The 26508-nt window shown below is 43.9% G+C and overlaps 2 protein-coding genes across 7 annotated transcripts in view; one reads left to right on the top strand and one right to left on the bottom strand.

Moving 5' to 3' along the window:
• The window catches only part of PIP5K1B (phosphatidylinositol-4-phosphate 5-kinase type 1 beta), a 351464-nt gene extending 336100 nt beyond the window's left edge, over nt 1-15364 (top strand). For all 6 annotated transcript variants that reach the window (XM_064361684.1, XM_064361689.1, XM_064361686.1 and 3 more), the window contains one exon: nt 14635-15364. In XM_064361684.1, the coding sequence (XP_064217754.1) occupies nt 14635-14637 (3 nt within the window). In that variant the 3' untranslated portion in view covers nt 14638-15364. The remainder of the gene's footprint in view (nt 1-14634) is intronic.
• Nucleotides 15365-19457: 4093 nt separating this feature from the next.
• Nucleotides 19458-20452, bottom strand: PRKACG (protein kinase cAMP-activated catalytic subunit gamma). The gene is given in 2 exon segments (XM_021669267.2): nt 19458-19490; nt 19493-20452. Coding segments are annotated over 2 exon segments (993 nt in total).
• Nucleotides 20453-26508: the final 6056 nt, after the last annotated feature.

Below are 26508 nucleotides of genomic sequence, written 5' to 3'. Positions count from 1 at the left end.
GAGTCAGTCAAGTGCTGAAAAATCCACTGCAGAACTGCCCGCCAATATAAATCACTGATGCTCTCCGGCTTCTCTTGGGTCATCAGAAAACAAATTAATCAGGCAGGGAACTGTTAAAATATTACCACACTAACAACAGTTTTGAAATGAGAGGCCAATCTTAATCCATCCCAGGGGAAGGTGGAGACAAATGCCAGCTGCTTCTTGGGTCTGCTCTCATCTTACAGGTCATCTACCTGCTGCTTGGTATGGGATGCTTTAATTTGGCATCTAGAGGCCGGCAGGAGGCCTGGCACTCCATGTGCCCCCAACACCTAAGAATTCAACCAACAGTCTACTAGATCAGGCACAAAATAGCTGTCTTCATCCCAAAAGCACACGTCCTTCAAGGATGGTGAAAGTCCTGCCTTCTGCCTCAAGGCTTCTCGGTTAAAGCCTTGTTGTCCCTGGTCCTTGGAAGAAAGTTCACCTCTAATGCTGAGTCCAAAGGTAGGAAATTTGGACCTAAGCATGCCTAAGTTTCCTTTCAGCAATGCATTTCCAGAGCAGTGTGATCTTCTTCTGGTCACACTGCTGTGTCCTGATTCTGCAGCACTAGCACGTGTATTTGCTTCCATGCCTAACAAAATGGTGAGCTTTTTGGGTCCCTGATACTACTGGAATCCAATACAATGAGAAATCCCCCACTGAGACAGAGAGAGACTCTGGACTTCCCAGAGCCCAAAAGTGATACCCTGTGTTTAAAATTTAGCGATCTCAGACAGGCATGGTGGCTCACACCTGTAATCCCAACTATGGGAGGCAGAGGCGGGCCCATCACTTGAGGCCAGGAGTTCAGCTGTAGCCTGAGCAACATGGTGAAACCCCGTCTCTACTAAAAATGCAAAAAATAGCTGGGCGTGGAGGCACATACCTGTAATCTCAGCTACTTAGGAGGCTAAGGCATGAGAATCACTTGAACAAAGGATGCAGTGAGCTGAGATCACAATGTTGATCTCCAGCCTGGGTGACAAAGGGAAGCTCTGCCTCAAAAAATAATAAAATAAAATAAAATTCATGGATCTCTAAGAAAGCAATCAGGTGAACCTAGAGATGAAGGGGACCCTGGAAGCAAGGAGATGATGTTGGGGTGAGGTATCCTGAGCCTTCGTATGGATTTGTGGTGATGCTGTGAGCTTAGACTAACATGAGCAGAGTGAGGCGGGACAGTTTGATGTGATCTCATGGCAAACAAAGGAACATCAGCCAAAAAAATCAGAACAGGGTTGGCAGGGGAGCCAAGATGGCTGAGAGAAGACAACATTGGAATGCAGCTCCCAGTGAATGAGACGCAGAGGGCTAGAGGACTTCACGATTCCAAATGAGGTGCCGGGTTCATTTCTGTGGGACTGACAGGGCACTGAAAATAGTCCCAGGCAAGGAGTCGCAGGGCAAGAGCCGCCCGGGGCGGGGCAAATCAAGACAGGGGAGGCCTCATCTCCACCTGAAACATGCAGCCAGATCAGAGGGTCAGGGGACTTCACTCCCTTGGTGCTCCGATTCAGATCCTGTGCTTAACTCTTCCCTCCTGCAACCCATGGTCCACAAGAGCCCTGCCAGACGGTGGGGCGCCATGGGTGGTTGATGCAGATCTGAGCAGTGGCTCCCACCAGGCACCGCAAGTTGTCGCAGGGACCTTGGTGGAAGTTTGGACTAATGCCAGCGGGATGGACCTTCCCACAGAGGGAGGCAGAGTTGAAAGCAGGGAAACAGTCCATAAGGCCTGGCAGGCGCCACATCCACAGAAGTCAAACTGAAGCCCTAGCCAGACGGCTTGGCAGCAAATACACCAGCTTGACCCCAACTAGGAAGATCCAACTGGGGAAGGAGACACGCCATTGGGAAGGCGGGCCCAGTCTCACCTGCAAACAAACCCCAGGGAAGGACCACCCACCCAACAACGTGACTGAACCCGAGAGAGCCCAGCAACGCCCTCTACAGGCCAAAAAAGATATAGCCCCAACCTCAACAGAAAAAAGTCCACTCAGAGACTCCTCCTGAAATCACCAACTTCAAAGATCAAAGGGAGATAAATCCATGAAGATGGTAAAAACATAGCACAAAAAGGATGTAACCATCAAAGAACAGAACACCTCTTCTCCTCCCAGGGATCATAACTCCTCACCATCAAGGGAACAAAAAAAGAGAATGAATTTGATGAATTGACAAAAGCAGGCTTCAGAAGGTGGGCAATAACAAACTTCTAGTTAAAAGACCATGTTCTAACCCAATGCAAAGAAACTAAGAACCTTGAAAAAAGGTTAGATGAAATGCTCACTAGAATAACCAGCTTAGAGAAGAAGTTCAATGACTTGATGGAGCTGAAAAACACAGCACAAGAACTTCACAAGGCATACACAAGTTTCAACAGCTGATTTGATCAAGCAGAAGAAAGGATATCAGATATTGAAGATCAAATCAATGAAATAAAATAAGAAGGCAAGATTAAGAAAAAAGAGCAAAAAAAATGAACAAAGCCTCCAACAACTATGGGACTATGTGAAAAGACCTGATCTACACTTGATCGGCACACCTGAATGTGACAGGGTGAATGAATCCAAGTTGGAAAACACTCTTCAGGATATTATCCAAGAGAACTTCCCCAACCTAACAAGGCAGGCCAACATTCAACTCCTTGAAATACAGAGAACACCACAACGATATTCCTCAAGAAGAGCAACCCCAAGACACAATCATCAGATTCACCGGGGTTAAAATGAGGAAAAAATCCTAAGGGCAGCCAGAGAGAAAGGTTGAGTCACCCACAAAGGGAAGCCCATCAGACTCACAGTGGATCTCTTGGCAGAAACACTGCAAGCTAGAAGTGAGTGGGGGCCAATATTCAACATCCTTAAAGAAAAGAACTTTCAACCCAGAATTTCAGATCCTGCCAAACTAAGCTTCATAAGTGAAGGAGAAATAAAATCCTTTACAGGCAAGCAATTGCTAAGAGATTTCATCGCTACAAGACCTGCCTTACAAGAGCTACTGAAGGAAGTACTTAACAGAGAAAGGAACAACCAGTACCAGCCACTGCAAAAACATACCAAATGGAAAGAACAATTGACATGGGGGAGGATCCAAGAGGCCGAATAGGAACAGCTCTGGAGTGCAGTTCTCAGCAAGAACAATGCACAGGGTGAGTGCCCACCGCATTTCCAAACAAATTTACACTGCCCACAGACCAGGAGATTCCCAGGCGAAAAAGCACCACCAGTTTTCAGCACCGGCTTGGCAAACAGAAACTCACACAAATCTGGGTGGCTGTTTCAACTGGTGCCTGGAATGCCTGGGAGACAGAGCCACCCATTCAACTGAAAGGGAGGGGGCAGAGACAGGGAGCCAGGCGATCTGGCTCAGCTGGTACCACCCCCACAAAACAAGCAATCTGAAACACTCTGGATTGAGAGTTTCCCAGCAAGTGCAGCTGGACCCAGGATGGTCCAGCTCAGTGTGGGGAAGGGCGACCACCACTACCGAGGCAGTTCACACAGCAGCTGGGCAGAGCCTGCGGCAGCTCAGTAACACCTCTGCTGGCAGACTGTGACTAGACTACTACATGCGGGGCAGGGCATCTATGAAAAAAGTCACCAGCATGACAGGAACTTATAAATAAAGCCAACCTTCCTAGGACAGAGCACCTAGGAAAAGAGGCGGTTATGCGTTCTGCTGCAGCTGACTTAAAATACCTGCTCAGCATCTCTGCACAGAACAACGGGGCTCCCAGCACAGCACCTGAGCTCCTATAATGGACAGACTGTCTCGTCAAGCTGCTCCCCAACCCCCATATACCCAAAGAGACACCTCATAAAGGAGAGCTCAGGCCAACATCTGGCAGGTACCCTTCTGGGACGAAGATAACAGAAAAAGAAACTGGCAGCAACCCTTACTGTTCTGCAGACCCCGTGGGTGATCCCCAGTTAAGCAGGGTCTGTAATCCCACATGTTCTTTTAGCTCTGAGAAGTTGGTTATTACCTACCTTGTGAAGCCTGTTTCTGTCAGTTCATCAGATTCATTCTCCATCCATCTTTGATCCCTAGCTAGTGAGGAGTGTTGATCCTCTGGAGGAAGAGAGGCGTTCTGGTTTTTGGTGTTTTCATCATTTTTGCGCTGGTTTCTTCCCATCTTACTGGCTTTATCTACCTGTATTCTTTGTAGCTGGTGACTTTCTGATAAGGTCTCTGAGTGGATGTCCCTTTTGTTGATGATGAAATTGTTTCTTTCAGTTTCTTAGTTTTCCTTCTAACAGTCTGGCCCCTCTGCTGCAGGACTGCTGGAGGTCCGTTCCATCTGATCTTTGACAAACCTGACAAAAACAAGCAATAGGGAAAGGATTCCCTGTTTAATAAATGGTGTTGGGAAAACTGGCTAGCAGTGTATAGAAAGCAGAAACTGGAACCCTTCCTGACACCTTACACTAAAATTAACTCCAGATGGATTAAGAACTTAAACATAAGACCTAACACCGTTAAAACCCTAGAAGAAAACCTAGGCCAAACAATTCAGGACATAGGCACAGACAAGGACTTCATGACTAAAACACCAAAAGCATTGGCACCAAAAGCCAAAATAGACAAATGGGACCTAATTAAACTTCAGAGCTTCTGTAGAGCAAAAGAAAAAATCACTGGAGTAAACCAGCAACCAACAGAATGGGAAAAAATTTTTATAATCTACCCATCTGACAAAGGGCTAATATCTAGAATCTACAAAGAACTAAAGCAGTTTTACAAGAAAAAAAAACCCATCCAAAAGCGGGTGAAGGATATGAACAGACACTTTACAAAAGAAGACAAATATGCAGCCAACAAACATATGAAAAAACGCTCATCATTGGTCATAAGAGAAATGCAAATCAAAACCACATTGACATACCATCTCATGCCAGTTAGAATGGTGGCCAGTTAGAATGGCAATCATTAAAAAATCATTCATAAAGACACATGCACACATATGTTCATAGCGGCACTGTTTACAATAGCAAAGACCTGGAACCAACCCAAATGCCCATTGATGATAGACTGGACAGGGAAAATGTGGCACATATACACCATGGAATACTATGCAGCCATGAAAATTGATGAGTTTGTGTCTTTTGTAGGGACATGGATGAATCTGGAAACCATCATTCTCAGCAAATTGACACAAGAACAGAAAATTAAATACTGCATGTTCTCACCCATAGGCAGGTGATGAACAATGAGAACACATGGACACAGGGAGGGGAGCATCACACACTGGGTTCTGTTGAGGGGGGTCAAGGGAGGGACAGTGGTGGGGCGGGGAGGTTGGGGAGGGATAACATGGGGAGAAATGCCAGATGTAGGTGACGGGGGATGGAGGCAGCAAACCACATTGCCATGTGTGTACCTATGCAACAATCCTGCATGATCTGCATATGTCCCCTAGAACCTAAGGTACAATAAAAAAAAAAAAAAAGAACAATGATGTAATGAAGAAACCACCTCAACTAACGGGCAAAACCACCGGCCAGTAACAAAATGGCAGGATCAAATTCAAATATAACAATATTAATGTTGAATGAAAATGGCCTAAATGCCCCAATCAAAAGACACGGACTGGCAAACTGGATAAAAAGACATTGGTGTGCTGTATTCAGGAGACCCATCTCACACGCAAAGACTCACACAGACTCAAAATAAAGAGATGGAAGAAGATTTATCAAGCAAATGGAGAGCAAAAAAAAGCAGGGGTAGCAATCCTAGTCTCTGATAAAATGGACTTTAAACCAACAAAGATCAAAAGAGACAAAAAAAGGCATTACATAATGGTAAAAAGATCAATACAACAAGAAGAGCTAACTATCCTAAATATATATGCACCCAATGCAGGAGAACCCAGATACATAAAGCAAGTTCTTAAAGACTCACAAAGAGACTTAGACTCCCACACAATAATAGTGGGAGACTTTAACCCTCCACTGACAATATTGGACAGATCAATGAGACAGAAAGTCAGCAAGGCTATCCAAGACTTGAACACAGATTTGAACCAAGCAGACCTAATAGACATTTACAGGACACTCCACCCCAAATCCACAGAATACACATTCTTCTCAGCACCACATTGCACTTACTCCAGAATTAACCACATAATTGGAAGTAAATCACTCCTCAGCAAATGCAAAAGAACGGAAACTATAACAAACAGTCTCTCAGACCACAGTGCAATCAACTTAGAACTCAGAATTCAGAAACCAACCCAGAACCGCACAGCTTCATGGAAACTGAACAACTTTCTCTTGAATGTTGACTGGATAAACAATGAAATGAAGCCAGAAATAAAAATGTTCTTTGAAACCAATGAGAATGAAGACACAGCATACCAGATCCTATGGGACACATTTAAAGCAGTGTCTAGAGGGAAATTTATAGCAATAAATGGCCACATGAGAAACAAGGAAAGATCTAAAATTGACACCCTGTCTTCAAAATTGAAAGAGCTAGAGGAGCAAGATAAAAAAAAAAAAAAACTCAAAAGCTAGCAGAAGACAAGAAATAACTAAGATCAGAGCAGAACTGAAGGAGATAGAGACACGAAAAACCCTTCAAAAACCAATAAATCCAGGAGCTGGGTTTTTGAAAAGATCAACAAAATAGACCACTAACTAGACTAATAAAAAAGAAAAGAGAATAATCAAATAGATGCAATAAAAAACGATAAATGGGAGATCACCACCGATTCCTTGGAAATACAAACTACCATCAGAGATTACTAAAACAACTCTGCACATAAACCAGTAAATCTGGAAGAAATGGATAAATTCCTGGACACTTGCACACTCCCAAGACTAAGCCAAGACGAAGTTGAAACCCTGAATAGACCAGTAACAAGGTCTGAAGTCAAGGCAGCAATTAATAGGCTACCAACCAAAAACAGTCCAGGTCCAGATGGGTTCACAGCTGAATTCTACCAGACATACAAGGAGGAGCTTGTACCATTCCTGTTGAAACTATTCCAAACAATATAAAAAGAGGGAATCCTCCCTAACTCTTTCTATGAGACCAACATCATCTTGATACCAAAATCTGGCAGAGACTCAACTGAAAAAGAAAACTACAGGCCAATATCCATGATGAACATTGATGCAAAAATCTTCAGTAAACTACTGGCAGACTGCATCCAACAGCACATCAAAAAGCTTATCCACCACAATCAAATAGGCTTCTTCCTGGGGATGCAAGGCTGGTTCAACATACACAAATCCATAAACGTAATTCACCACATAAACAGAACCAAAGACAAAAACCACATGATTATCTCAATAGATGCAGAGAAGGCCTTTGACAAAATTCAACAGCCCTTTATGCTAAAAATTCTCAATAAACTAGTTATCAATGGAACATATCTCAAAACAATAAAAGCTATTTACAACAAACCCACAGCCAATATCATACTGAATGGGCAAAAACTGGAAGCATTCCCTTTAAAAACTGGCACTAGACAAGAATGCCCTCTCCCACCACTCCTATTCAATATAGTATTGGAAGTTCTATCCGGAGCAATTAGGCAAAAAAAAAAAAAAAAAAGAAAGAAAGAAAGAAAGAAATGGCATTCAATTAGGAAAAGAAAAAATTGTCCCTATTTGCAGACAACATGATCGTATGTTTAGAAGACCCCATCATCTCAACTCAAAACCTCCTTAAGCTGATAAGCAACTTTGGCAAAGTCTCAGGACACAAAATCAATGTGCAGAAATCACAAGCATTCCTATACACCAATAACAGACAAACAGAGAGCCAAATCATGAGCAAACTCCCATTTACAATTGCTACAAAGAGAATAAAATACCTAGGAATACAACTAACAAAGGAGGTAAAAGATCTCTTCAAGGAGAACTACAAACCACTGATCAAGGAAATAAGAGAGGACACAAACAGATGGAAAAATATTCCATGCTCATGGTTAGAAAGAATCAATATTGTGAAAATGGCCATACTGCCCAAAGTAATTTATAGCTTCAGTGCTATCCCCATCAAGCTACCAATGACCTTCTTCACAGAACTGGAAAAAAACACCTTAAATTTTATATGGAACCAAAAGAGAGCCCACATAGCCAAGACAATCCTAAGCAAAAAGAACAAAGCTGGCGGCATCACGCTACCTGACTTCAAACTATACTACAAGGCTACAGTAATCAAAACAGCATAGTACTGGTACCAAAACAGAGATATAGACCAATGCAACAGAACAGAGGCCTCGGAAGTAATGCCACACATCTACAACCATCTGATCTTTGACAAACTGGACAAAAACAAGCAATGGGGAAAGGATTCCCTGTTTAATAAATGGTGTTGGGAAAGTTGTCTAGCCATATATAGGAAGCTGCAACTGGACCCCTTCCTTACACCTCATACAAAAATTAACTCTAGATGGATTAAAGATTTAAACATAAGAACTAACACCATAAAAACCCTAGAAGAAAACCTAGGCCAAACCATTCAGGACATAGGCACAGGCAAGGACTTCATGACCAAAACACCAAAAGCATTGGCAACAAAAGCCAAAATAGACAAATGGGACCTAATTAAACTTCAGAGCTTCTGTAGAGCAACAGAAAAAATCATTAGAGTAAGTCGGCAACCAACAGAATTGGAAAAGATTTTTGCAATCTATCCATCTGACAAAGGGCTAATATCCACAATCTACAAAGAATTAAAGCAGTTTTACAAGAAAAAAACAAACCCATTCAAAAGTGGGCGAGGGATATGAACACACTTTGCAGAAGAAGACAAATGTGCGCCCAACAAACATGAAAAAATGTTCATCATCCTGGTCATTAGAGAAATGCAAATCAAAACCACATTGAGATACTATCTCACACCAGTCAGAATGGCGATCATTAAAAAATCTGGAGACAACAGATGCTGGAGAGGATGTGGAGAAAAAGGAACACTTTTACACTGTTGGTGGGAGTGTAAATTAGTTCAACCATTGTGGAAGACAGTGTGGCGATTCTTCAAGGACCTAGAAATAGAAATTTCATTTGACCCAGCCATCCCATTACTGGGTATATACCCAAAGGATTATAAATCGTTCTGTCATAAAGACACATGCACACATATGTTCACTGCAGCGCTGTTTACGATAGCAAAGACCTGGAAACAACTCAAATGCCCATCGATGATAGACTGGGCCAAAAAAAATGTGGCACATACACACCATGGAATACTACACAGCCATAAAAAACGATGAGTTTGTGTCCTTTGTAGAGACATGGATGAATCTAGAAAGCATCATTCTCAGCAAACTGACACAAGAACAGAAAACCAAACACCGCATGTTTTCACTCATAGGCAGGTGATGAACAATGAGAACACTTGGGCACAGGGAGGGGAACAACACTCACAAGGCTACGTGAGCGGGGCTGGAGGGGAGGGACAGCGAGGGGGGGCACGGGAGAATGGGGAGGGATAACATCAGAAGAAAATGCCTGATGTAGGCAACATGGGGGTGGGGGGAGGGATGGAAACAGCAAACCACCATGGCATGCATGTACCTATGCAATAATCCTGCAGGATGCAGGACGTGCACATGTACCCCAGAGCATGTGCAAATAGAATTGAAAAAAAAAAGAATCAGAACAATAGAAAACAGAAAGGAAACAGAGCGGGGGGGAGAGAAAAAAGAGAATTCAGAACTGATGACGGAAACAGGAGCTGTGTGTAGGAAAATGAGATACGGATTAAGCCTATGATGGCTGAGAGAAAAGCTAATGCTTTCATCAAAGATACTTGGGCAAAGAATTTCAACTTGAAACCAAAGTGAGGATTTCCTGGACACCAGAGAAAGCTCTTGCTTTAATAAGGCCCTGTAACTGAAACCTGAGATAATTATAGTTAAAAGGGAAATCATCCCTAAGGGTTGACCATTCAGGGATCATAGCGGCCTCATGGGACTTGTCAGTGCTGCTCATCTCTGCCAGCCTAACTCTGGTGAAGTTCCACCTCTATCAGCACTGCTCTAAAACCTCCTCACACCACACCACAGAGCTCAAGAAATTCTAAATATGTTCATAAGCTGGTTGGCTGATGGGGGCAAGGGTGTCAAGGGAAGGATTGAAAAAGGCAAGCAGCGGTGGGGTGAATAAGTCTAGGAAAAGCTTCTTGGAAAAGAAACTAACCTTCTCATGCCCTTCCTGTGGCTCTGAAAAGCAAACCCAGGCCATCCGAGTTGGGAAGCTCACCTGGGAGTATTTCCGACCAGGACTCCCCATGAGGGGATCTAATCTCACAGTGCTGTTAGCCCCCTAGAAAGGGCTTCTGAGTTAATTAATTATCAGACAGATTGCTTTTGATTTGCTATTTTCTCTTATTGCTCTGTAAGTGTTTAATTATTTAATTTTAAATAACCTTTTTAAATAAATGTTTAAAATTATTTAATTTTAATATTGAAAAACTTTATAATCTCTCACCACTTGTGTATGTACTCTTGTGCAGTTTCAATCATAGAATCAAGCATTTCATTTTTGGTAGAAATAAAAATACACCTTTCTCCCTCTTACACCCCAACATATGTGTGGGATGAACACCACTGGGATTTAGGCTGAAATACTCTACTTTTACTTTCTATGTCAACTATTAGCACACTTTTTGCTGTCAGGTCTCAGAATTTTAAATAGTTCATGAACTATCAGAGTATCTCAGTGTATAAGAAATGCTGCACCTTTGTGGGCAAGTTGTGTATGTGTGTGCGCGCGCGCGTGCGTGCACAGAGGTTCAGCTGGGGACAGACCTGAAATGTCACTCCAGGGTCTGTAGTCCCATCTCTGAGAGCTGGTTGAGCTTCTCTGCCAAAGCACCAGCCCTTATTTCAGTTTCTACAGCCATTGGGTCAGGATGGGAATGAATCTTGGTTGACCTTGAGGAGAAGCTGCTAGTCTTGTGGGCAGCCATACACTGAGGAGTCCATCTGCGTGTTGGGAGCAAAAGGAACTTCTGCGTGTACCACACTTTGAAGAATGAGCTCAAGCTATAAGTTTCCTTCCAGGGTACAGAACTGATGTTTGTGTCTGCAGCGATGGCTCATACAGGACTCCTGAGTTATGAATTTGAAGAAAGGAAAATTACAGCACGTTATGCTAAGGAAGGAATAATAAAATGGTTTCTGCATACTTCTCACTGTGGCCATATTTACAAGCAAGAAGACACTGTGCTTTCAGATCCCACGAACACCTCCCCATCTCATTTTAATAGGGTTATAAATTAATGCAAAACAGACACTTTCATGTATCCAGTCCTGCCACCCAAGAATTACATTACAACATGGGTGGAGAGTTGGCAGTGCTCAACCAATTTTGACATTCTTCTGCCCTGAGGATAAGAGTGTTTATAGGAGTTTATAGAAACTTCTATGACATCCTTATTTTTTTATTTTTTTTTTGAACTAAAGTTACTGTGTGAATGCAAAGGACATTTTATGACCAAAACTGGAAATCATTATTTTTAATACTGAGAAAAGTATCTTTTATTATTATAAGACCCCGTATTTTTTTTAACTAAACTATAAATTTAACCGATTTTATGAGAAACATTAAGGTATTAAATTCTTTTCAGATCTTCTCATTGCATAAGTCACCAACTGTTTACAGTATTCTGAGTTATTCAGTGGTATAAACTTACAGATAATTTTGTAATAGAATCTTGTGGTTGAAATAGAACTTCATAGTCATCTGATCCAACCTACCCACAAGTGCTGAAGTCCTCCCCGCCCTCTTTTTTTTTTTTTCTTTAGAGACAGAGTCTCTCTCCATTACCCAGGCTGGAATGCAGTGGTGTGATCATAGCTTATTGTAGTCTCAAACTCCTGGGCTTAAGCAGTCCTCCCACCTCAGCCTCCTGGGTAGCTGGGACCACAGGCAAATGACACCACACCCAGCTAATCTTTTTAATTTTATTTATTTTTTTTTTTTTTTGTAGAGACAGGGTCTCACTATGTTGCCAGAGCTGCTCTTGAACTCCTGGGCTCAAGCGATCCTCCCACCTCGGCCTCCCAAAGTGCTGGGATTACAGACATGAGCCATCACACCGAGCCCACTCATTTCTTTACTCCGGTTAGAAAACACTTCCAGGCCGGGCGCAGTGGCTCACGCCTGTAATCCCAGCACTTTGGGAGGCCGAGGCGGGTGGATCACGAGGTCAAGAGATCGAGACCATCCTGGTCAACATGGTGAAACCCCATCTCTACTAAAAATACGAAAAATTAGCTGGGCGTGGTGGCGCGTGCCTGTAGTCCCAGCTACTCAGGAGGCTGAGGCAGGAGAATTGCCTGAACCCAGGAGGCGGAGGTTGCGGTGAGCCGAGATGGCGCCATTGCACTCCAGTCTGGGTAACAAGAGCGAAACTCCGTCTCAAAAAAAAAAAAAAAAAACACTTCCTGCTTGAGACAGAACTGGCTTCCATGCAGTTGTCCTGGTTCTGGCTTCTGGGATCATTCTCAACCACTGAGTCTCAGCAGAAGGCATGTTGGGCTCATGTATGTGGGGAGGGCTTGTGTCATATACACATCATGTACTTGGGGAGGATGTGAATTTCAGGATCCTTAATGAAGAAAGAGTGGAGGGGGTGCAGCTTTGCAAGTCCATGCCCTTCACACCTTGTGAGATTCCTGACCCCAGGATCACAGCATCTGTGCCACTATTACTGGTGACAATGTCACATCTTTCAGGAATACTGGTACTAAACTAGTACCTAAGCCTTTCTTCCCAAGGCTAGTCTTCAGAGACTCAAAGACAACTCTTATGCCCTGTCTCTACCTCTCCTATTTTCTGGACCAAAAACGCCAAGCCTTTAGCCATTCCCATGGGTCCTGGCTCTGGCACCCTTCACTGGTGGATGTCCTCAGGCATCACTCAGGTTACTCACTGTCCCTCTCAGAGTCTGGCACTGGAAGTAAGATGCAGAACTGCAGCGTGATCTATAGGACGAGGAAAGTAAACTATCACTCTTTTTGTTTTTGTTTTGCTTGCTTTTAAGAAAGCAGGACTTATAAATCTAATCAGTAGGACCTCATCATTTTATGTGGGTTTTTTTGTATGTCACTAGTTTTGTAAGTAAAGACCTACACCGTACATCAAGGTTATCAGACTGAGGCCGAGTGAAGTCCACCAGTCCACCTTAAAGACAGCTGTCCTGGGAATGTGGGCAATATCCCATTTGCCCACTGCTATAGCTTACAGCACCTTAGACTCACCTCTTCCTAAAGATCATTTTTGAGTAACAGCATGACCATGCTGTGCATTTAAGCAAGCAAACCCTTCTAGCTTAGATGAATGAGAGGGAGCAGCCAAAGTATAAAACAAAATAGTAAGTTCATAAAAATTACAGCGCACAATAGGCTGAGATAAAATATTCATTGTTAAACAGAATTCCCTGCATGTGACATGTTGTCTTTCCTAATAATTTTCAGAGTTGTTTCAAACCTTTTACTCACGTTTTTTCAGCCTCCAGTTAAAGGTGCTGAGCTGCACCAGTCTCTGTGACCCTAAGCTCCAACCTTCTTCACTAACACATGCCAGGCACAGTACTCAATTATAAATATATGATTTGTGTATATCGTGTGTGTGTACACACTTCATTTTCCCCTTGGAAAAATTTATCCCTCAGAACTATCCTATAGAGTTTGTTACCTCAATTTAACAAACAGATGAAACAAACAAGGTTCCAAGAAGATATTGCATAATATTCTATAGATGTAATAATTAGGAAATCAAATTATTTGACCCAATGTGTCTGTTTCTAAAGACTGAACATAGCCAGGTACACTGGCTCACTCCTGTAATCCTAGCACTTTGGGAGGCCGAGGTGGGAGGATCACAAGGTCAGGAGTTCGAGACCAGCCTGGCCAACACAGTGAAATCCTATCTCTACTAAAAATACAAAAATTAGCTGGGTGTGGTGGCGGGCACCTGTAATCCCAACTACTTGGGAGGCAGAAGCAGGAGAATCGCTTGAACCCAGCGGGCAGAGGCTGCGGTGAGCTGAGATTGCACCATTGCACTCCAGCCTGGGCAACAAGAGTGAAACTCTGTCTCAACAACAAAAAAAAAAAAAAAAGGGAGAGGAGAAAAGACTGAATATAATATTGCTTTCCCCACATATATCATAGTACAACTGTCACAGATTGAGTTAGCTGGCTCTGATTTTAAATAGCTACCATTTAAATATTTGCTGAACATATTGTTACCACCCGGCCACAGGGATATTGTTTGGAAAAAAACATTTACAAGTTCAAGGCCATGTTTAAGTTGTTCTTTTTGGCTTCGGGCCTAATATACCACAGCACATCCCCTAATCCCTGTGCACTTGGAGGGCAGGAGTGTGTCTTAGTCAAAGTCCTGACCACAGTGCTGTGATGTAGTCAGGACTCAATCTTGATAAACACTGGTGTAATTAACAGGTTACAGGTCCACCAAAGAAGCATATGCTATGCTGATCATTGCAGAAGAATTCCAAACAAAATGCACCCCATTTTCCAGATACAAGTGATTGGGAAAAATAATGAACTTGTGTTGCCACTCATGGGGAGGGCACTAAATCTTTGTCTCATACCTGCTTTCTTTTTTGCTCTCCCAGTAAGTGAAAATGGTGACCACCTAAGCACATGGATGAGACATGAGCACAGTTGTGGCAGAGAAGTTTCTCCACTCCAGAACTGTCCACAGCAACTTGGCTGAGCCCCACTACACACAGAGAAGTCATCGACCTGAGTTAACAGATTTCAAGATGTCAACTTCAGGCTGATCAGCAGATGGGATGTGAAAAATACTACCCTATTCTATCATTTGCTGTTGCTTGCTGAACTGTGAAGAACTGCATGAACTATATTTAAGCTGCTTTCTATACCACTGCCAATCACGTTTTTGGACTTGGAAGTGCTATTTTCCTATGGACTTTTGCATTATTTCATTGTGCATGCATCCAGTGATTATACATAAGCAACATATGTAATCTGCTTATATATTTTTTAAAATCCATCCGTGCAAATGGTAAAAAGTATAAATTCTTTTTGCAAAATTATAGCTCATGTCGTTAAAAGTTTAAATTGGTTTAATTTAAAGATCAATATAATAGGTCTGCCTATACTTTATAGAAAACTAGCTTCTATAAAGATTTTTTCACTGTTTACTAGTGAAATGAGAAAAGCAAAGCTATTTATAAAAGGCCTTATGTCGTGTACATACACCGTCTTTGAAATATTTGTGATCTAGTTTATTGCTTGTAAAAGAGAAATTATATAATTTATTTAGTAAATACTACTGTAAACTATAGTTTTCTTGAGAGAAATAAAATATTTTGTTCTCAATTGTGGTGGTACATTGATTCCAATGATTTATGGTCTTTACATTTCTTTTGTTAATTAAAAATAACCCAAATACTCTTCATTTGAGATATTCAGAAATCCTAAATAAACTGAATTTCATGATGTATGAAAATGGAAAAAACTTCAATAGCAGCTTCTTCTGAACTTATCCAAGAGACTTTCCCAAATGTCCCAGTATATTAGTCAGCTTTCACCATGTTATGCTGTGGTAACAAACAATCCCAAAGCATAGGTGCTTTCACCAATATAGTTTTACTTCTCCCTCACGTGGGGAGCAGCTGCAGCTCTCCTCCAAGAATCTTCCTCATTCTAGGGTTCAGAGCAGCCACTATGTGGGAAAGGCAACTTTCAGAGGCAGTAGAAAAAGAGCAATGGCGGAACCAATGAGAGCTCACAAAGCTTCTGCTTCAGTGCAGCTGACAGCATTTCTACTCACGTTCCCTCTGCCAAAGCGAGTGACACTGACAGGTCTAAAGTCAAAGGCATGGGATGTACACTTCTCACATGGAAATGGACTCAGCAATGATTATTTTAATCAATTAATGCGGTTTACACCAATTGGTAAGTGTCCCTAGCAACAGAGACATAAGAGCCTGGGAGAAAAATCATGAGAAAGCAAAATGATCAAGGCTGCAGAAACATATTCCTGATGAGTAAGATGCTCAGTGTTAAATACTTCAAGTTAAAACAAGCTGATTCTTGTAAGCAAACATGCTGTAAACTTTTGTAAATGTAGCCCGGAGCCATAGTTACTCAACGTAAGTAGCAATTTCACTGCAGAGTCAGTGCTGGAAAGCTAGGATGTCTTACATCCTAAGTTACGATATCAACAGGGAATTCTGCAGAAGTGGATGATCGAGGATCCTCTGCCTCTCTCTCTCTAGTATCCGTATGTGCTACCACTCTCCCTTACTCCATGGGTTTTCTTTTTTTAGACGGAGTTTTGCTCTTGTTGCCCAGGCAGGAGTGCAATGGTGCAATCTCGGCTCACTGCAACTTCTGCCTCCCAGGTTCAAGCGATTCTCCTGCCTCAGCCTCCCGAGTAGCTGGGATTACAGGCATGCACCACCATGCCTGGCTAATTTTGTATTTTTGGTAGCGACAAGTTCCTCTGTGTTGGTCAGGCGGTCTCAAACTCCTGACCTCAGGTGATCGGCCCCCCTCAGCCTCCCAAAGCACTGGGATTACAAGCGTGAGCCACCGTGCCCAGCCCCACATGGGTTTTCATAGGTGAATCCCACTCTTCCCTCTCCCATTTGTAAATCTACCCATTTATCTAAGTAGGGTTCTTAGCCTAGAACCCACCAATTCCTAGAAGAGTCAGAGATAAACGTTAATAGGGTCATAAAATCATATACATGAGTTGGGTATGCTTTTGTGCATATGGGGGTTTTTTTCATGAAGAGAAAGACTATACTTTTTATCAAATTCACAGTGACCTGGACCCAAGAAATGTTAAGAACCTTTATTTTAAGGCCTAACTCAAATGCTATTTCAATACCATGAGGCTATGATCCTCAAACCTCTATCCCCACCTGAATCACCCGTGGCCTGCCTGTGTTATCTCATCCGTTTCAAAAAACCTCAACATTTTCAACTGTTTTCTAATCACTGAGATATAACTTACATATGCTCAAGTGCACAGCTATGAATTGCGTGGTCCAATGAATTTTTACATTTGTGTATACTCATGTGCCTGGCAACCAAGCAGATAGAGAACATTTTCAGCTAACCTGTTGGCTCTTTCCCGTCCCCTCTCGACCAATGCCATCCTCACAGGTCACTATTATGACTTCCAGCATTACAATTTTGCCAGTTCTTTTTAAACAAAACTTTATTGGTAATAGTTGGCTTTTTGTTTTTTTGGGTTTTTTTTTTTTTTTTTGAGACAGAGTCTCACTCTGTCAGCAGGCTAGAGTGCAGTGGCACAATCTAGGCTCACTGCAATCTCTGCCTCCCAGGTCCAAGTGATACTCCTGCCTCAAACTTCTGAGTAGCAGGGACTACAGGCACGCACCACCATGACCAGCTAATTTTTGTATTGTTAGTAGAGATGGGATTTCACCATATTGTCCAAAATAGTCTTAATCTCTTGGCCTCATGATCTGCCGACCTCAGCCTCCCAAAGTGCTGGGATTACAGGAGTAAGGTACTGCACCCTTTTTTTTTTTTTTTTTGGAGACAGAGTCTAGCTGTGTCACCCAGGAGTGCAGTGTTGCGATCTCAGCTCACTGCAACCTCCACCTCCTGGGTTCATTGATTATCCTGCCTCAGCCCCCCAAGTAGCTGGGATTACAGGTGCTTGCCACCACACCTGGCTATTTTTGCATTATTTTTAGTAGAGACAGATGGGGTTTTGCCAAGTTGGCCAGGCTGGTCTCGAACTCCTGACCTCAAGTGATCCACTTCGCCTCGGCCTCCCAAAGCACTGGGATTACAGCACCCAGTCTTATTGTTAATAATTTTGACAGATGTTTACAACAGCACACCGTTCAAGAGGAAATCTCATCCTTTTGAAGCACATAGGTCAAATCACCCCAAGCCCACCTGAAGCCCCACCCCAGGCCTGAGAGCTCCTTCTGGGATGGGGAGAAGTGATGAGGGGAAAATAGGAAGATGAATAAGGTGGCCTGCAATCCCACCACTTTGGGAGGCCAAGGCAAGAGGATCACCTGAGGTCAGGAGTTCGAGACCAGTCTGGCCAACATGGCAAAACCCCACTCCACTAAAAATACAATAATTAGCCAGGGGTGGTAACAGGTGCCTGTAATCCCAGCTACTCGGGAGGCCGAGGCAGGAGAATGGCTTGAACCCAGGAGGCAGAGGTTGCAGTGAGCCAAGATCATGCCACTGCACTCCAGCCTGGGCAAAAGAGCAACACTTCATCTCAAAAAAAAAAAAAAAAAATTGAAAACAGCACAAGGGTAGCAGGAGAGAAGAGGTGAAGGATGACTGACAGCTAAGCTGGAGGAAGAGCACCCAGGTTGGGAGGAGGCAGAAGCTGCGGGGTGAATAAAACAGGCAGCCCCTCCCCAGCAACCCTAGCCATGAACCCTGGGCCATGAGATGGGGTGGAGGGACTGAGCCTCTTCCATGTCCTTTTGCACAAGTGGCTTCCCATAGGGGAAGCTGGGCATTACAATCTGGCCAAGAATAAAATTCAGGAGTTTCCGGGAAATGCTGCTGTGCAGAAAGACTTGGGCTTGGGACTCTCCGTCTTCTGAGGGGACAACTTCTCTTTGACAGGGAGTGGGACAGCTGCTTTGTCTGGCTCCCACAGCCCAAGGGTGAAGAAAACTCTGTTGGGAAGAAGAGAGTGGAGGCTTCCTGAAGGAACTGAGACCTTTGCAAGAGTGGCAGAGGATGCCCCTGGGGAGCGGGAAGGGGAGATCAGCAGTTCAAGAGGGGAGGTTCAAACCTCAGAGCCTGCTTCCAAAGCCAATTGGCTTCCTGGATTAGTTAAAATGGATCTGGGAATGGGGAGACATGGGAAGGGTGGGAGGGGTGAAAGTAGAGGAAGGAGGAAAAGGGGACACTGGTGGAACTTAAAGAAGATTTTTACTTGTTTTTATGTTTTTAATTTTTAATTTTAGCAAGCAGCCCACTGAACATGGCACTAAACCTCTCTCCTTCCCAGGCAGGATTACTCTGAAAGGCAGGCGTGCTTTTCATTCATCCTCTCTTAGCAAGTGGTGCCTGTTCTATGCTGGAGTTAAGTTTGAGCCCCTCTTTCCACACCCTGTTCCTGGATACACCAGCAAGACCTGGCCTGAATAGAGCTGAGAAACTCATTTAAAACAGGTACAAGTGGGCTGGGGCAAGGGGGACTCTCCGAGAGGAGGAAGGGAGAAGCACAGAAGGCCCAGGAAGGCATAGGGAGTGAGGGAGCAGCTGGTGTTTCTGTCCCTCTAAATATCCGAGCTTCCTGCTACCCCAACCCTGGAGGGTGGGGTGGGGGGTGAAACTCTATGCAAGGAACCCTGGGGCCCTCTGGCTGTTCAGTCCAACCCTGCCACCCACCCACCCACCCAACAGAAAAAAAAAAAAGAAAACCCACAGGGGCACAAGCACACCCCTAAAACTCAGAAAACTCGTTGGCACACTTCTCTCGTTGATGGAGATCCGGATCTCTTCCTCCTCGTAGTTGTCGAAGTTACTGGCATCCCCAGGGCCTGCGAACTCCGGGATGAAGGGAGCTTCCACCTTCTTCTCATAGATGGCGATCCAGTTGGTTGTGGCGAACCACTTGTGGTTCTTGATGTTGCCGACCCCATTCCGGAGGTTCCCGAAGCGCTTGGTGAGGTCCACCTGCAGCAGGCTCCGCAGCAGGTCCTTGAGGTCAGAGCTGACGTGGGAGGGGAACCGCAGCTTCCCAGAGACGATCTTCTCGTAGATCTGGATCGGCTGGTCGGCGTAGAAGGGCGGGAAGCCCATGGCCATCTCGTAGGTGAGCACCCCCAGGGCCCACCAGTCCACGGCCTTGTAGCCTTTGCTCAGGATGATCTCGGGGGTCCCGCACAGGGTCCAAGTGCGGCCCCTCGTGCGCTTGGCGAAACCGAAGTCCATCACCTGCAGGTAGCCCTGCTGGTCGATGAGGAGGTTCTCGGGCTTCAGGTTGCGGTGAATGAGGTCGAGCGAGTGCGGGTACTGGAAGGCCAGGACGATCCGGGCGGCGTAGAAACAGGCACGGGGCTCTCCGAACCTTCCGACGCGCCGTAGGCGGGAGAACATGTCCCCACGCGGCATGTACTCCATCACCAGGTACAGGTCGGAGTTGCCCCTGAAGGAGAACTGGAGCTTGACGAGGAACGGAAAGTCGATCGCCTGCAGGATGCGCCTCTCGTTCAGGACGTGCTCGACCTGCTTCGGCTTCGCCGCCTTCTCCTTGTTGAGGATCCTCATGGCGCAGTGGCCGCCGCTCTCCCGGGGCCTCACCAGCACCGCCCGCCCGCAGGAGCCGGCGCCCAGCGGCTTGAGCAGTTCAAACTGATCCAAGCTGGCGGTGTTCGGAACGGGGCGTTCCCATCTGTAGAGGAAATCTTCTTTGGCTCTGGCTAGGAGCTCTTTCATGTCCTCCTGCTCGGTGTCCTTCTTGGCGGGGGCGTTGCCCGTGGCGGTTGTGGCGGCCCCTGGAGCTGGCTGCCTCGGCTGCGGCGCCGCGACCCCCTACCCACCCCCCACGCCCCGGGCCCCGGCTTACGGTCCCAGCTAGTGGGAGGCTGAGGTGGGAGGATTTCTTGAGCCTGGGAGGGCGAGGCTTCCGTGAGCCAAGATCACCCAGCTGCCCTCAACAATATGGATAAATCGAAAAGGCATGATGCAAGTGAGAGAAGCCAACTCTAAAGGGGACTCAGCGTATGAATCCATTTCTATGACACTCTAGAAAAGGCAAAACTATAGTGTGAGAGAACAGGTCAGTGATTGCCAGGGCTTGGGGTTAGGGGAGGGTTGGACTATGAAGGGACAGCCTGAGGGAATGTGGGAAGTGATGGCACACGTCTGTATCTTGATCGTGCTGGTGGTTACAATGTGTTGTTGGTGGTCTACATTTGTTTTAAAACTCATAGAACTGGCTGGACGCGGTGGCTCACGCCTGTAATCCCAACAGTTTGGGAGGCCGAGGTGGGCGGATCACCTGAGGTCAGAAGTTTGAGACCAGCCTGACAAACATGGAGACACCCCGCCTCTACTAAAAATACAAAAAATTAGCCAGGCGTGGTGGCACATGCCTGTAATCCCAGCTACTCGGGAGGCTGAGGCAGGAGAATCGCTTGAACCCGGGAGGCAGAGGTTGCAGTGAGCCGAGATCACCACTGCACTCCAGCCTGGGCAATAAAAGTGAAACTGCCTAAAAAAAAAAATCAAACAATTTTACTGCATGGAATGTTTCATTTTAACACATACATATGATTTCCTTTCTTTTGCTTGCTTTGGGTTTAATGTGCTCTTATTTCCTAAGGTGGAAACTAAGGTCATTGATTTCAAATCTTTCTTCCTCCATTACAATCACTTAGTGCTATGAATTTCCTCCTAAGTATTGTTTTAGCAGCATCCCATAAATTTTGATATGTTGTATTTTCCTTTTCATTCAGCTCAAAATATTTTCTAAGCTCCCTTTTCATCTTCTTTGACCCATAAGCTATCTAAAATTATATTATTTCATTTCCAAATATTTGGGGATTTTTGAAGAATTTTCCTATTGATTTCCGATTTAATTCCATTGTTAGAAGACATACTCTGTGTGACTTAACATCTTTTACACTTCTTGGGACTCATTTTATGGCCCAGAACAGCATCTATCTTGGCAGATGTCCCATGTGCACTTGAGAAGAATGTATATTCTGGTGTATTCTGCTATTTGGGGATAGAGAGTTCCACAAATGTCACTTAGGTCAAGTTGGCTAGTAGTAATGTTCAGGTCTTCTATACTCTAATTGACTTTCTGTTTACTTATTCTATCGGTTATTAAAAACATGCTGTAGGAGTTTATGAGAAGTCAAAGTACATGGGCCTTCCATCACTCCCCCAGGCCACCATGTTAGCCACACAGCACCCTCTACAAGAGAGCTAGCATTCATTCAGCCATCAGGGGGTGCGTTCTGAGCTGCCTTCCCAACTCTGTACAATAGATTCTGTCCTACATCACAAACACTGAGCTACAGGGATACCCATTTATCCTCCTATTTTCTCTTCACCTTGCCCTTTAAGTTTGACAGCTAATTCTGCCTACCCCCCCACCACACACACACACACACACACACACACACACACACACCCTGCCTCTAGCTAGTGCAAGTAAACAACACCCTTTCACCCAGCCCTGAAGGCTGAACCAAGCAAAATGGAGAGGAATTCCCGATTACTTGGTTTCTATTGTGACTGTGAATTCTTGCCGCTCAGTTCAGCAGATGTTGGTCTAGCAGGTGTCTACTGTGTGCAAGTCCTGGTTAGAGTTTACAGTTTAATCTAGGGCCAATACTTGCGTACTAACTATATATTCAGACAGTTTAAAGAGGAAGAGGGGGAAAGAAGAAAAATCTGTTGATCGCCTCAATTTCCACAAAATGGAAACCCACATTCCCTCAACAAGAACATAGCAGGGGAGTCAACTGCCCATTGTGCTTTGGGTCAAGGCAATTCACTGGCAGATGGAAATTCCACATCTCCCCCATAACCTCACTGATTTTGATTTCCTCTTCATTTTCATCACAGTAGATCTGCTACAATTCTCCCCATTTCTGATTTACCTCCAGATTATTCAGAGGAAATTTATACACAAAGAGCAATTAGTGCGAAACCATTCTCTTGGACCCACGCCCTGGAAGTGGGACAGTTTGTTTAGAACCAGGCTGTGCCATTCTATGACAAATTCTTGTGGCATTAATCTCTGAAGTTCAATTAGGAAGACACAGGGGTCTAGAGGGAACATATGCTGCTGCTAGAAATGTCCCCATGCTTTGTTTACAGGTCAGAACATCAAGTATTTAACTGTCCCAGAACCAGCTGCAGAGTAATTACATTAGTTATTGCTCTCCACTTTCCATTTTTTTCTTTTCCACAGCCTTGGGAAACAAGGGAGTCCTTAGCATGCCAAGGAAACAGGGATCCTTTTGCATTCAAATAAACCCTTTCAGAAGGAAAAGATTAGAGTAGCAAGATACAATGTATCTGCATGGTCTGCTTGGAGCTGAACTAGGGGGCCAAATGAAGAGGTGAAAGCCAACTCTGCTTTCCTGTATGCCCAATGAAAGGCAATCAAGACCATACTTCTCCCAAAAAACTGCTCACTGGCAGTCATGCAAGCTGATTCTCCTCTTTACTGTTTATGTGGCAGTCTCCAAATGGCTAATTGCATAAGGTTTGGATCATTCAGTTCTAACTTCCTCTCTATCTGCAAAATATTGATGGGAGCAAAGAAAAGAACAAACTCCACCAGGATTCAAACAAGAAAGGAACTACAAATCTCTCTCTCTCGGGGAATTATTTACATAATATCGCATGTCCTGGTCCAGAGATACTTATCGCACCTGGATTTTGACAAGCCAGCTTCTGTTAATAGTTTATTTTCTCCTTATTAGCAGAACAGTATAAAAGAACATTTTTGAACATAAAGTTTCTATGTCAGATTTATGATCAGCAAGGATATCTATAAAATGTTGATTTAAAATTGGCATGGCCTTTGTTATATGAAAGATGAAAAAAAAAGAAACAAAACAGGGCTGGGCGTGGTCGCTCACACCTGTAATCCCAGCACTTTGGGAGGCTGAGGTGGGTGGATCACCTGAGGTCAAGAGTTCAAGACCAGCCTGGCCATCATGGTAAAACTCCATCTTTTAAAAAAAGAAAACAAAAAAGAAAAGAAAGATGAAAAAGTATGTTATGGGAGACAGGAAGTTCAGAAAGAACTTAATGACAATAATTTATAAAGTACTATATTTATTTATTTATTTTTGAGACGCAGTCTCGCACTGTCACTCAGGCCAGAGTCCAGTGGCGCCATCTCAGCTCACTGCAACCTCCACCTCCCGAGTTCAAGCGATTCTCCTGCCTCAGCCTCCCAAGTAGCTGGGATTACAGGCGCCTGCTACCATGCCCAGCTAATTTTTTGTATTTTTAGTAGACATGGGGTTTCATTTAGTTTCATGTTGGTCAGGCTGGTTTCAAACTCCTGACCTCAGGTGATCCACTTGCCTCGGCCTCCCAAAGCGCTGGGATTACAGGAGTGAGCCACCGCGCCCGGCCTTACATTTATTTAAAGTTTGGACCATCATTCATCCATTGGTACCACTAATTTTGCCATATTTATAGAAGTGGGTTGACACACATGATAATGAGCACTGTAATGTTATTGGGACCTGAAAAGGAAATAGTCCTAGAAATAAGCCCAACTTGCTTACCTAAAAATATGTCTTCTGACATACAAGAACTGCTAACAGTGATTACCCCTAGGGAATAGAACTAGGAACTTAGAGAAGCATAAACTAAAGGAAGGAACATTTTTACTTCTCACTTTATAAGCTTCTGAACTGCCGAAATTAATTTTGACCATGAATTACTTTACTTATTAAAATAGAAATGAGTTAAAACATTGGTTTCTCACAAATGCATTTACTTCTGTTTTATGTGCCACTTTTATATATTGTTTAAATCCACAAAATGGTATAAAATTATTTTCCCCATATTTTGAAATTCTTCCTCTTTTCCTGGCAATACACTCTGTTTTTTCTTTGAGGAATTACTTCTACCCTATTTCATCTAATTCTGTTAGGTTCCCAATCGAACCCACTCACTTGAGTCCAAGTCAGGGATGGCCACAGGACCCAAGATAGGTCAATCAGTTTATCTCTTTCAGGAATTGAATCTTTTTTTTTAATCGTACTTTAGGTTCTGGGGTACATGTGCTGAACATTCAGGTTTGTTGCATAGATATACATGTGCCATGGTGGTTGGCTGCATCCATCACCCAGTCATCTACATTAGGTATTTCTCCTAATGCTCTCCCCCAGCTTATCCCCCACCCTGCAACAGGCCCCGGTGTGTGATGTCCCCCTCCCTGTGTCCATGTGTTCTCACTGTTCAGCTCCCACTTATGAGTGAGAATATGCAATGTTTGGTTTTCTGTTCTTGTGTTATTTTGCTGAGAATGATGGTTTCCAGCTTTATCCATGTCCCTGCAAAGGACATGAACTCATTCTTTTTTTGTAGCTGCATAGTATTCCATGGTGTATATATGCTACATTTTCTTTATCCAGTCTATTATTAATGGGCATTTGGGTTGGTTCCAGGTCTTTGCTATTGTGAACAGTGCTGCAATAAACATATGTATGCATGTGTCTTTATAATAGAATGATTTATAATTCTTTGGGTATATACCCAGTAATGGGATTGCTGGGTCAAATGGAATTTTTAGTTCTAGATTCTTGAGGAATTGCCACACTGTCTTCCACAATGGTTGAACTAATTTACACTCCCACTAACAGTGTAAAAGCATCAGGAATTGAATCTTGAGCAGAGATACATGGAGACTGGAGACATTTGTAAAGGAGCCATCCAAAGGCAGCATCTTAGAAGGCTGTCCGTGTTTCTGCAGCTGTTAGCCAACAAGTTCCTTACCTCCTGTCCTTCTGACCCCTGGTATTTCAGTTCTTCCTTTATGTGTCTTTCCAGTAATTTTTTTTAAGCAAAGCAAATGGGACAAGGGAGAGGGGAAGAGAAAGAAAGAGAGAAACAAATTTACTGAAGACAATAATGAATTCCGGATTGGACACATTGAGTCCATGGGTCCTTAAGACATTCAGATAGAGATGTCTAATTAGCCATTGGAAATTTGCAATTGAACTTAGTAGAGAGATTAAAACTGGCGGCACAGATTTAAGAGGTATGAGAGTGTTAGCCAAGGAATGTGAGCCAAGAGAGAGAACAGAGTCAAGGACAGGGGATTGTGGGAAATACCACTATCTGAGGATGGGGTTAGGAATGTCAGACACTGCTATTTGCCCACCAGGGTTGTGTCTTGTGAGGCCTGCCATACTCAGTCCTTCTGAGACCTTGAAGAGAATTTCTTGTGCATACCTACACAAGAAGTAGGCATTGTCACATGGTTGCAATGTGAGTGCACATGTATAATGCCTAGTAATTATCATGCAACATACAGATAATATAGCCAAGTGGCTGAGTGGGAAACTGTACCCAGAGCAAGATGTTAGATACAGATAATATGGACTATGATAGGAGCTTTGGCACCCATGTAGATAGTGGCATATGAGTTTCTTAGTGACCTCTTCTGCTATCACTGTAACAACCCACATTTCGTGATGAAGAGTTGGGGCCCTCAAGAGAAACAGAACAGCAGAATGCTTGATGGTTTCCTTTGAAATCCCATCTATAGTGCTTGCCATCTGTGATGCAGCACACCTGCCAATTAACTTGGCAGAAGGCCCCAGGTGGAACAGAACACTCACAACATCCTTCTGCCAAATATGCCCCATAAATCAGAGCTCACAAACCGAGGCATGCCAAAAGCAGTGGTTCTTTATCTTAACTCCACATTGAAATCATGTGAGACATTAAAAAAAAACATCTGGGTCAGCCGGGCACCGTGGCTCATGCCTGTAATCCAAGCACTT

Source organism: Aotus nancymaae, unplaced genomic scaffold, assembly GCF_030222135.1.
Source record: "Aotus nancymaae isolate 86718 unplaced genomic scaffold, 86718_ANA_hifiasm-v0.15.2.pri h1tg000041l, whole genome shotgun sequence".
NCBI lineage: Eukaryota > Metazoa > Chordata > Mammalia > Primates > Aotidae > Aotus > Aotus nancymaae.
Note: the sequence above shows the minus strand (reverse complement) of the source record. Positions and strands in the feature narration are given on the sequence as shown.